Source organism: Mycetomoellerius zeteki, unplaced genomic scaffold (genome assembly GCF_001594055.1).
Source record: "Mycetomoellerius zeteki isolate Tzet28-1 unplaced genomic scaffold, Tzet1.0 scaffold135, whole genome shotgun sequence".
NCBI lineage: Eukaryota > Metazoa > Arthropoda > Insecta > Hymenoptera > Formicidae > Mycetomoellerius > Mycetomoellerius zeteki.
In genome coordinates, this window is record NW_017256287.1 from 4,825,823 (window position 1) to 4,838,337 (window position 12,515).

The 12,515-nt window shown below is 27.5% G+C and overlaps 1 protein-coding gene across 1 annotated transcript; it reads right to left on the reverse strand.

The window, feature by feature from the left end:
* Positions 1-1,744: 1,744 nt before the first annotated feature.
* LOC108731674 (very long-chain-fatty-acid--CoA ligase bubblegum) lies at positions 1,745-6,150 on the reverse strand. The gene is made up of 11 exons (XM_018462112.1): positions 6,096-6,150; positions 5,611-5,818; positions 5,221-5,355; positions 4,814-5,009; positions 4,635-4,736; positions 4,403-4,549; positions 3,386-3,861; positions 3,075-3,289; positions 2,451-2,602; positions 2,252-2,377; positions 1,745-1,963 (listed from the first exon to the last, which is right to left on the reverse strand). Exons 1-11 carry the CDS (start codon positions 6,142-6,144, stop codon positions 1,769-1,771), a joined length of 2,001 nt encoding a protein of 666 aa, XP_018317614.1. The 5' UTR covers positions 6,145-6,150; the 3' UTR covers positions 1,745-1,768.
* Between the last annotated feature and the right edge of the window lie 6,365 nt (positions 6,151-12,515).

Below are 12,515 nucleotides of genomic sequence, written 5' to 3' on the forward strand. Positions count from 1 at the left end.
CGCATTAGGATTTTCGTCTCAAAATTATCTCAAAAATATGTTCTTAAGAGGAAATGCAATAGTTATGAGACACCCTGTATTTAAATTCACAATGCAATATGCGAAATTTGTTGAATTTTAACTACTAAGTTAAAATATGATACTAATTAAAATAAAACAGTGATTTGTAATTCCTGTATTCTATATGTCTATGATTTTCTCGCGTACTTTATTTTATTTCTGTTTAGATATTGAAGTAATTAATATATAGTGCGGATTTTTTTTAAGAATGCGGAATAAGACGTAAATGACTGCAGAATTAAACGATTCAAAAGTAACAAAAAGCCACAATACGTCTATCTTTTTTAAAAAATATTGCGTATATTGCGCGTATTGTAACACAATTTGAAATATCTAAGAAATAAATGAGTTGTGTGAGTGCGTAATAAATCTAATAAATCGCGCCTATTCATCGGAGAATATAAAAAATATAACAAATAGATTATATGTATATTATTTTACTTTTTTCGTAATATGCGTTAATATTTCGACGGTTAGATGATTGGCGCATGGCTTTGGAGTTTATTTTGACACGCGGGCGAGCGGCGCGTCATGTTTTTACAGTTCACGCAGTTACCGCCATTCATTTACTCGTGCAGATAGCTGCGCTCTTCTTCACATAATTCAATTTTTGAAACATACTTGCGACAAATACTATACCTGTTAATACGAAACGTCGTACTTTAGATTCTAAAAACTCATTTAAAGTATTAAATAAGGAATATATATATAAGTCAGAAAAAGTTTTTTTAAAATAATAAATACTAAATAACTGCTTTATTATCTTTATTTATAAAATAGGTACATATTTTAAATAAAATTGTTTTAAATACGATCGATCCCCTGACTGATATGACTTATTTAAAAAATATTATATAAAATAAGTTCCGAAAACTTATTTAAAATATTACTTAAAAAATAGATCATAACATTATTTAAAATAATAAATAACCTTTTTATTAAAAGTATATATTTTAAATAACTTTATTTTAAATACGACTAAGCCCTGTATATTAGTATATAGATAACTTGACTTTATATTACGTGATAAAAAGTATAATTTATAAATTAGTATTTTTCATCGCGGAATGAAACAATTTCTTATATCGATTATTTTCTCAGAAATTAGCTTTCTAGTTTTAATAGCATGAGTTGTACGTGATATCATCATTATATCGTGGTACATCGAAGAAAATATTTGACATTTGTGTGTTGTGTGTGTGTGTTTTAGAATTTCGAATATTTCTTATGAACTAATGTGCTGACAAGATAAAAAGTGGTCTGGTAGCGTGGTTTTTTACATAATTGTTCACGTGAAGTGTTTCTGACATTTCAAAATTAGGGATACCTCGATTATTATCGTTTTCTTTAATGAGTTATAATTAAATAAAAATTGATAATATGTTATAATATACATTCTTTAAATAAAGATAAATGCAATCATCTTTTTTAAATTATGAAACAATTTGAACTAAATAGAATAATATATATGAATAGCATTCATATACATTTTTAGCGATAAATAATTTAAATATAATTTATCTATTACTTTTTCCGGATTAAGAATGCTAAATAAGACACGACAATGATAGAATTAAACGATTCAAAAGTAAAAGGCCGCATCAATCTTTTATTAAAAATCATTGTGTACATTGCGCGGATTTTGTGTAATAAAAAGTTATTATAAACTAATAATAATAACTTATAGTAACAACTTAGAGTGTGTACTTCATTCATACATTTTATCTATCAAATCAGCATACATCTTCTGAACTACATTCTTTTTAAGCTTTAACGTGGGTCCCAATTCGCCAGTTGGAATCGAAAAATCATGCGGAAGAATTTCGAATTTCTGTATTTTTTGAGCATTACTTATGGCTTGCATATTTGCTCTCTTAATTGCCTTGTTGATTTCTTCATATATCTAAAAGAAATATTTTGTAATATTTAAACATGTAGACCAAACGAACAAATACGAATGCTGCTATACTGGCAACGTTGTTTGCATTAAAATAACTCTAATAGCACAATATTGACCCAGTATTAATCCAATATTGTTCCAATACGTCTCAATATCAATATTTAACTAATGCCAAATTGTTACTATGAAAGTTGTTTATTCATATTTGTTTGCTTGATTCAGACTTGAGAAATAAATATTTTTTTTATTATACAGTATTAAATAATATTATGAGTCTCTTTTAAGACTTACGGCTGTATCGCGAGATTTTATGACTTCTGTAACCGTTTTGGCACTACTACCAATAGATTGTGCCCATATTAATACATCTGGCGTCAACGTATCTAATGGCGCACCAGTTTCTTCATTCATATTACTCTGAAAAAAAAAAACGTATTATTTGGACATTTATAGTTTTAAATTTATATTCTTTTATTTTCTTGCATTGTACCTTAAGCGTGACAAGGACTGTTAAATATTTTCTTTGATCTCCAATTACCATAGCATTATTTAAATATGGTAATTCCGATAATATCGATTGTTCTATATTATACGGTGCCACATTTTCCCCTCCGCTTGTGATTATAAGTTCTTTTATTCTACCTGTGAATGCATAAAAAATATACAATGTGTTCGATTAAAACCGTAACAATGGTTAAAGGTATATTTCATGAGATACTTTTGAAACACAAATTCTAATACCAAAATATCAAGGCTATAATGGTTTTTTAATTATAAACATTTAAAGTTAGCGAATACTGCCTAAAGTTCGTTCGTTTAAGTGTGATACAACGAAAAATGTCAACCACACCTGAAAACGCAGACTATAGACGATATGATTTGCTAACTTTAAATGCTTATGATTCAAAAACTATTACAGTCTGGTCACTTTGGTATTACGATTTTCGTCTCAAAATAATCTCAAGAATGTAAACGTTGTTACGATTTTTACCGGATATCATGTATATTATGTATACATCGTATTTGCTGACATAACCCATGTAATTATTTTTAATAAATATTATTACATAATGAGTGTTAATAGATGTTTACGAGTAATAAAACAAGTATTTACCAGTAATAAACAAATTCCCGTTTGAATCGAATTTACCGAGATCACCACTATGTATCCAGCCATCTTTATCTTTGACGTCTTCGGTTTGCTTCGGTGCATTTAAGTAACCCATAAATATGTGTCGTCCACTTATACAAATCTCTCCCTCACCGTGTTCATCTATATTATCTAATTTTGTATATAGTCCGGGTAAAGTTTTTCCTACACCATCCATGCTAATAAATTAGAATGAAATTTATCGTAAACAAAATATTTTAAACATAAATATCTTCGAAAATTCAATATAAAGAATAAAAGCAAATATAATTTACCTGCATTTTTCAATTTCATTTAATGTATGACACCCACTACATTCAGATATTCCATATCCCTCGAATAGAAATATGTCTAAACTCAGGAAATAGTTTGTAATATCGATATTCAAGGGTGCTGTTGAGGTAACGAAGGTTTGACACTTGTTTAAACCTAATGCTGCCTTGACTTTATCGAAAACAAGCCACTTTGCAAAGACGTAGCCCCAATGTTTGTAATCTATGCCATTCATTTTATTTGCGTAATAATGAAGACTTTGTGCTTTTGCCCATTTATAAATCCACGTTTTTATTACACCATTATTACGCGCTTTCTCTTGCATCTTTTCGTATATCTTTTCCCATACTCTAGGCACCCCTAGGAAAAAAGTCGGTTGTGCCACAAGTAATGTATTTATTAACGTACCCTTTAATGCACTTGGGTCCGCAAAGTATACTGTGGTCGCTATCGTAATGTTTGTTATGATGTCAATTAACTGGAATTAAAATATTATGGCCGGTATTCATAGTCGGTTCTTATTTCAAAACCGTCTTAAGTAATGTCTTAATACGCTAATGCGGCTCTTTTATTGGTTCGTGACTCAAGGCTGAACTTAAGACGATCTTGAATATAAGAACTGACTATAAATACCGGCCTATATAATCTCATGCAATCTTATGCAAATTAACAAAGACAAAGGACTATTAGAATCAAATAATGACATAAAGAAAATAAAGGACATATAAAACTTAGTTGCAAAAATCTTAACATATGAAAAATACGTTTTATATATTATTATATTAAAAACATAATTATAGATAAACTATAAAGTCATTATCAATAATATTAGTCAACAGTTAAAATCTGATTTTAACTGCTTAAAAAGAAGTAATGGTAACGACACACACACGTTACAAGTTCTGGGTTCCAACCCTATGTAATTTATATACATGAAAATTTATATTAATTGTAATGTCACCGATAGATTTTTATTTAAGATATATAAAATATATATTATGCTATTTGAAACATCTTACCTGTGCTGCAACATGAGATAATGGCAAATAGCTGACTATAACTTCTGATTTTTCTTTCATACGTAGTACCATTAACACTGCCCGTATATTGGACAATATATTATCATGGTTTAACATTACAGCTTTTGGATTTCCGATTGTTCCCGACTATAAAGATTGCAGATTAAAAAAATAATACATCAAATATGTTATAGTAGTCACAATTTGATTAACTGCGATAAATTGAACCTACCGTATATACTAAAATGCAACATTCATTTACTCCTATCGTTTTTAACACAGACAGTAATTTATCCTCCGATTCTTTTTTACCTATGTCCAATAAATCGTCCCACTGAGAAAAAATAAATAATAATAAGTTATATATATACTAAATAAAAAGATATTAGGCAAGCATACTAATCAATTTACGCTCAAAACATTCTTTTCGGTAGGTATGCCATTATATTGAACAATTGCTTTCAAGTGGGGCAAATTGTGTTTTATTTGCAAGATTTTTCGCAATTGTTTCTCATCTTCAACGACTATTATATTTGCCCGACTGTGTTCGGCACAATATTGGCATGACTTTGGAGAATTTGTGATATAAATCCCTGTAGCGATTCCACTAAAAAGGAACAATGATCTATTTAAAATCTGTATGATCTATTAAAAATCCGATTTAAAAACCGGAAAATTAAGAATACATATTAATTTTTGAAAATGTTATATTGCTTTTTATTGTCATATCGTTATATACGCAATATTATGAATATGTAAACAGTACGTGTGTAAATTATAAGTAATGCTTATTTTAATATAAAAATGATTCTTTTTACCCAGCATATATAGTCGCGAGATCGGCAATAAACCATTCCGGACTATTGAATCCCATTATGCAGACGCTATGATGTCGCTTCAAACCCAACTTTATAAACGCTTTCGCGACGATTCTTATAGCAGACTCGTATTCTCTGTAATATAAATTAACAAAATTATACAAAATTAATTGTATCATCTATCCAGGTAAATGTAGTTGCTAAACTCATGGATTTTACCTGTAAACCAGATTGAGAAGAATAGAAAAAAAAAATTTGTACAAAAAAATATTTATATTTTATAAAATCATAAATAGAGAAATTAGTCTTACATGTTTTATTATACATATATTACTTATTATAATAATGAAGAAAAATAAAAGTCTTATTACATCTTCTTTTTATACGTACTGGAAAGTATATGTGGTTCTTTTGCCGTTGGCATCGGGTTTAGACACCAACGCTATATGGTCAGGATAAAGCTTTGCTGTTCTAGTTAAAACTCCAGGGATTGATACGGGCATGCATGAATTAGGTCCGTTGGTATCTAACTTTATTCGTACTCTGTCGTCGACGTTACATGTAGTATCTATGTCCGTAGATAGTACCTGGTCTGGCCCTAAAATTATTAAAATGTAAACATTAATATTTTTTTATTTAATAAAATAAAAATTTACAGAATTTACAGAAACTTATGAAATGCTTAATATAAAAGAAGGAAAAAAGGCGTGCTTTATTATAGCAGAATTTATAAGTAGGTAATTATCTATGTAAAGCAGGATATACAACGATAATGCGCTGATGTTTGTATAAATTGACAATTTTTCAAGGAGAGATTGATAGATTAAAAATTGTTATAAATAAAAGATTTTTTAAATATATTATGACAGAATTACCATCGAGACCAGTTTCACTAGCCAATGCATATGTAGTTGATTGATTCATCTCCTGTAACAACCTGATTTATAAATTTTAAATAATGATATTTTGAACGGGGATTCGCAATCAATAATCGTTTTTAACTTTTTTTTGAATCGAAACCGTAAATCAAATACAAAATTTGATAAATTAATTTACAACATCGGAATCTCAAAATCGAACCGATAAAATTACTTTTGATTTACAGTTTTTTTTATTTACGGAGAACTTTTTCAAGAATCCGCTCTTGCAATATCTTTTAAATTGCAAAAGAAAGGAATCTCGTAGTATATAGAATAATGAATATTGCGCAAAAAGTAATTATAAAAGTAAAATTTTCTTATTTAAATAAATTTAGTATTCATTATTTTTTATACGAGTTATGTTATTTTGGATCATGCAAAAAACTATTTTGCTACTCTAGCTAGAATTATAATTGTTTTTTGTACCCGATAAAAAATTATATATCACATACGCATAGAATTCACAAATCTAAATTCTATCTCTGCCATCTATATGATTATGTAATACATGTCCAATATCGCAGTATTTGTTAGAAATTTATCTATTTTAGCTATTTTTCGTACTTAGACAATTTCGCTTTAACTGCAAGATCACTTTTTTGAATGATTCTTAAAATTAATTAGTCCCTTTGAATCAATATATATATATATATATACTATATGTATTAAAAGTCTCACAAAACTAGCGTCAGTAACTGTGTTATAGATTTTGACGTCAGTTTTGGAGGATTAGAACTTCAATTTGTTATCTCTTTATTAATCTGGAAATGTTTGAGATATTTTTCTTTATACTTGATATTGATTGATGACAGGAGAGATTTTTAAAACTATAAAATTGCAGGTAACAAGTAATGATCGAGAGATAAAAAAAGAAGAGAGCGATATCGTACGATATGCAATCGTACGATATCGCTCTCTTCTTTTTTTATAACATTTAAAGTACATTCATATTAGTATGTATAAAAGTCGTATTACTCAAACTCACAAACACTATCTTAATCATTGGACTGAATGTAAGGATCATTAATTGTCACAATGACATCACAACTTTATATGCAATTGCATTGGATGATACAGATTCTGCCTTCTGAAGAAATCGTTTTTTATAAGATCGCTTTGGCCTATATAAGGCGCTTGCAAAAAAAAGAAATTGCGAATATCGTGCAAAAAATAGTTATAAAAGTACGCTTTTAGATTGCATAAAATTAGTACAATTAACTTATTATTTATACTTACGATGTTAACTATACGAATTGTATTTTCCATTTTCAGTATTTCTTAATTTGTTTTCGATTCATTGCATAATTTAATAAATAGAAAGAATAGAGAAGCAGTATTTTATAAAAAAAATGTATATAACTTTTCAATAAACACAAATAAATTATACATATTTTTTCTATTATTTATGATGAATGGTTTTTATCATTATTGTTTGTTTTATCTTTAGTTGAACTATTTTTTTATATAGTAGTTACATTTAATTTAAACAATAAGTACATTATATATATTAATCAAGAATGTAACCACTTAATGTAATCGTGGGACAGAGTCGAAATCATTATAAAATTCATGAAATTTCTATGTATAATCCAATAATTATATACATATGCAATCGAGAGGTCATTGTATAATATTATATAAAATCGTATATTTTACCAAATTACTTCATATGTAGTGAAAAAAATTATATGTAATCAGATAAAATCATATGAAATCATGTAATCTATGAAACAATATTTCAGAGATAGTGGTTACTCCCTTGATATTAATATTATTAATTTTATTAATATTATTAATTAGCATTAGCAAAATTAGCAACGCTAATTGTGTCATAATTAAATAATCTTTTTGCATAATTTAAAAATTAACAATTATGCATTATACTAAATCATAGGTATTAAATTCAAACGCCAGTTCCTCATCACATGACTTTTGACAAATTGATATCATATCATTATTATACATATAAGAATAAATTTACAATATAAGAGCGCAATATATTGAATTATGCTTGACGTATATTTTGTAATTTGAAATTGTAATAATTAAATTACGATAATGAATAATTCAAATAATGACAAGGAATGATAACAGTTGACTGAAATGCAATATCTAAAACTGATTGGTGGCATGCAAAATTTTTAAAAGTTCGTGGTAAGAAAAATTTTTTTTAAACAAAACTTTTCAATACATAATGTTATTATTGATCTTTTTGGATTATTAGTTCCAATATGCAGACTTTCTCTCTGTGTTTGATTTTGTTTATACATCATGTATAAATCGTCCAACTTATATGTATAATTTGAGAAGAGAGAAAAATTGTAATGTATTATTAAATACATACGTAATTATCATGTAATAAATCAATGTAATTAAAAATAGATTTTAATAGAGCGTGGAAAGAATTTGCATATAAAAATGAAAATAAAATTTTAAATATAAAACGATGAAAATATAATCAACTAATCTGCAAACAGTGTATCGACAAATAAATAAATACACAAAAGTCAAGTTTTAAATAAAACTTCTCTCTTCTTGAATTCTAATCTAATTTTATACCGAACTTTGTGTATTACTGTGTTGTGCTTTTAAGTTTTTTTTCTATCTTTCTGCAAAATATAATACTATGTATAAAGACTACAGAATAAAGGTAATTTTTTATGATAATTTTAGCATTATTAAAAATTTATTATCAGTTGTAATATATTATTATTCTAGCTTCAGTTCAGAAATATATTTTTAGACTGATATCTTAGACTGAATCAACATACAGTCTGCAAAACTAGAAAATATAAAAATGTACATAGAAATTAATATTTATTAAATTTGTTTTTTTTTTAATTTTTTGCATAATTTTTTCCTTCTGTTTTTCTTTCTACATTGAAGATAAAAGCAAAAAGGTGAAGTGCAAGAAAGTCGATTAAAAAAAATAAAAGCAAAAAAATGGCAATAAGAGAAAAACGTAACACAAAATAAGGTATAAGCAGTAAGCGAATCGACCAATCACAGTCGAAATTGTAAAGTAAATATCATCAATCGTAATGTAAGTAGTAAATAAAAACCGTTTCGCTTACTTTTATTACTTATATTTTTTGCATGCCTTAACCTTTTTAAGGAGAAGAAGAAAGTCGAAATAATTTGATATCATATTGATCGAATTACATATAACTTCGGTCAATAATCAATCAATTATGGAAGATCAGGAAAAGGAAAAAATAAAAAAACCGACTGCTATACGCAATAACGACTGATACACTTACGAAAATAGAAACTGAAACTAAAGAAATAAAAAATAAAATTAATTTGACAAAAAGAAAATTTGCTACGGCATTTCGAAGTACTATTTCGATAGTGTTAAAAAATAAAGATCCCACACAGCACACTTTATCCTGTGGATATCCCAAATTGTTTCATATTGACAAAGTGATCCCGCGGATATCCCATACTTAGAAATGCAGTAGCTGGAGAAGAGTTAAAAAGATTTAATATTATTTATATGACATAAAACAAAACGTCAATGCAGACTTGTATAATTTTCTATTTCCAATTAAATATATTATATTGTATCCAATTAAACATATTATATAATAATATTCTGTTCCCTATTTTCTTCTTTCCACCGCCAATTTGCATTAAATACTTTTTTGCGCTCGGATCAGCAATTCGTACGATGCATATCCACGCATCTAATCTATATCCGATAATTAGATGTGCAATCGATAATTTTTTCATAGGATAAAAAGCTGATTCAACGACTCTGATTCACTCTGTATTAGCATCCCATTCAGGCATATTCTTTGTTGAGTTGAAATAATCACTTTTTTTTATATATATATATTTCAAAAGTTTAATGCTTTGAAAACATGCTCATAAAGTTTTAAGTGTAAATTCAAATAGCACGCACGCTCGTCTGCTCGCCCAACCACTTGTCTTGTTTGGACAAATGACTACTTATTATTATAGTCATAAATTTAGAGACGTTATAAGTTTTAAGATTGGTAAGACAGTTGATAGTAAAACTACTTTTTGTTCATTTAAAAAATGTTATGTTATAATCGTTCTTGGTCACTGTTATAACAAATTCTCTGGGAGTACGGACATAAATATAAAGGTACAGCTTTTAGAACAAAGCATATTTAACTATTTTAAACAATTTTGCTTTACACAATTGAGCAACGAATTTTTCTTAAAATTTTTTTAATATTAAATGATAACTAAAGAATACAATTAATATGGACTTTTTAATCAAACTAATGAAAGGAAAAGGCAAATAAGAGTCGTGCGCAGTACTTCATGCGTAAAATTTGTACAATATACATGAAAAAAAAATTATATATGTTATGTTAAAAACGTTTACATGATTCGGTTTCTTTCAAACCATTCTCTAATGTAGATGAATTAGAACAAAAGTAGATTTACTGTGGAGTAGTAAATAATTTCTCATATTAGTAAATACTTGGCGCTGAGAGAGAGAAAGAGAGAGAGAGAGAGAGAGAGAGAGAGAGAGAGAGAGAGAGAGAGAGAGAGAGAGAGATGAGTCACTTCATAAAGAAAAGAAAGATACATCGCTCTCTTTTCCCTGTAAATTAATTGATTCATTACTGTCAAGTACTGATATGTGAAGTTGTTTACTACTACTCCACGGTCTACTTCTGTTTTAATTCAAATACTATACTTCTTAACCGATTACTTATTTATATAATCATTAGAAAATAAAAAATATAAAAGTATCGCTCCTAAACTCTTTTTAGTTAATATCTCGAAAAATACGTAATCAAAAAAAAGTTTCATTATAGTGTTTTGAAAAGATCCCGATGTTAATTACAAGAATATTGAATAAAAAGTAGGGAATCCCGATGTTAATTACAAGAATATTGAATAAAAAGTAGGGAATCTATTTATAACTTTAAAGTTTGAGAACTCCTTCATACTTACATTCAAGATCAAATAAGTTTGATGCATTTATATTGTAACCTTATTACTTTTATATGAAACATTTTTCTCTTTAATGCATTGTTTTCGAGATATTTTATCGATTTTATACTTTTTCCTCATTCTGTGTGTGTGTGTGTGTGTGTATGTGTGTGTGTGTGTGTGTGTGTGTGTGTGTGTGTGTGTGTGTGTGTGTGTGTGTGTGTGTGTGTGTGTGTAAACTATAGCTATTTAGTTAACAATGAATTTTGGAAGCCTACGTAGTGCATAATCCTTTCTTTTATTTAGTGTATGTATCTCTAATGTTGATTTATATTCACACAAAAAAAGTCTTAGTTATATTTGTGCCACTCTTGTATATATTCGCTCGATGTAACTACAGATACTCTCATTCACTATCATTCTACTTACTCTTTCTTATTTCTTAACTATTTAAAATTCTAAACAAATAATTCCCTTATGTGCTGTTCTGGATTATAAGCTGAATCACTGTGGATCACTCCGTATCGTGCGATAGCTCTTACAATACCGCTTAAGAACTCAACCCACTGTTATTTCGATCACGCTGTATATAAGCTATCTTCCCCTATATTGTATAATTCATTATGCAATCGTTATGTGTTTATAACGTTATGCGCAATTATTTTACATAGTAAAAAAGGTTATAAACACATACGACTTAACGAGTTACAGAATACATGGTATACTATTAATGTGAAATATGTCTTAACTTTAACAAAATCAAACTGGCCTATTCTTTTAACTGTATCATAAAAATTGCTGTTACAATTAAATTAAGTTAAGCTCATAGTAAATGTTATTTTCAATAATTTTTTAATTTTTGTGCATTCACAGAGTATGCATGTTGTTTAATTGCACGCTATTAATTTTTACAACTCAATTATTGTTTTTCTTATTCAACCGATTAAATTTTTTTCTTTTTGTGTAACTGCATAAAATATATTAAATTAAAATGATATGAATTTTTAATTGAAAATGATTCAGTTTACAAAAAGTACAATAATTTATCCGAATTTTAATTTGTAAATATCATTGCAGATAGGAAATATGCAATAATCGCGAATATCCATAATAAAAACTAATAAAATAATATATTTGCTATTATGTGTCTCGTACATCAAATTCATTTCTAACTTATTTATCAATCTTTGGTATTTATTTAATGCGCTTGCTTAGACATTACTCCTGATTACAAAATATATGATTTTTGAAAAAATCGAAATGTATTTAGAATTATAAGCAAACAAAATTAGCCATTAACATCGGATAAAATTCCATACAACACAGATTATTCCAGCAACGTTTGAACAATATTGCAGTAACATTGCAATGTTATTCATTCATCTACGATAAATAAAATTATTAATTCTTAACACAACAAATATAAAACTATTAATTCTTAATAAGTGCTGAATCAAATCA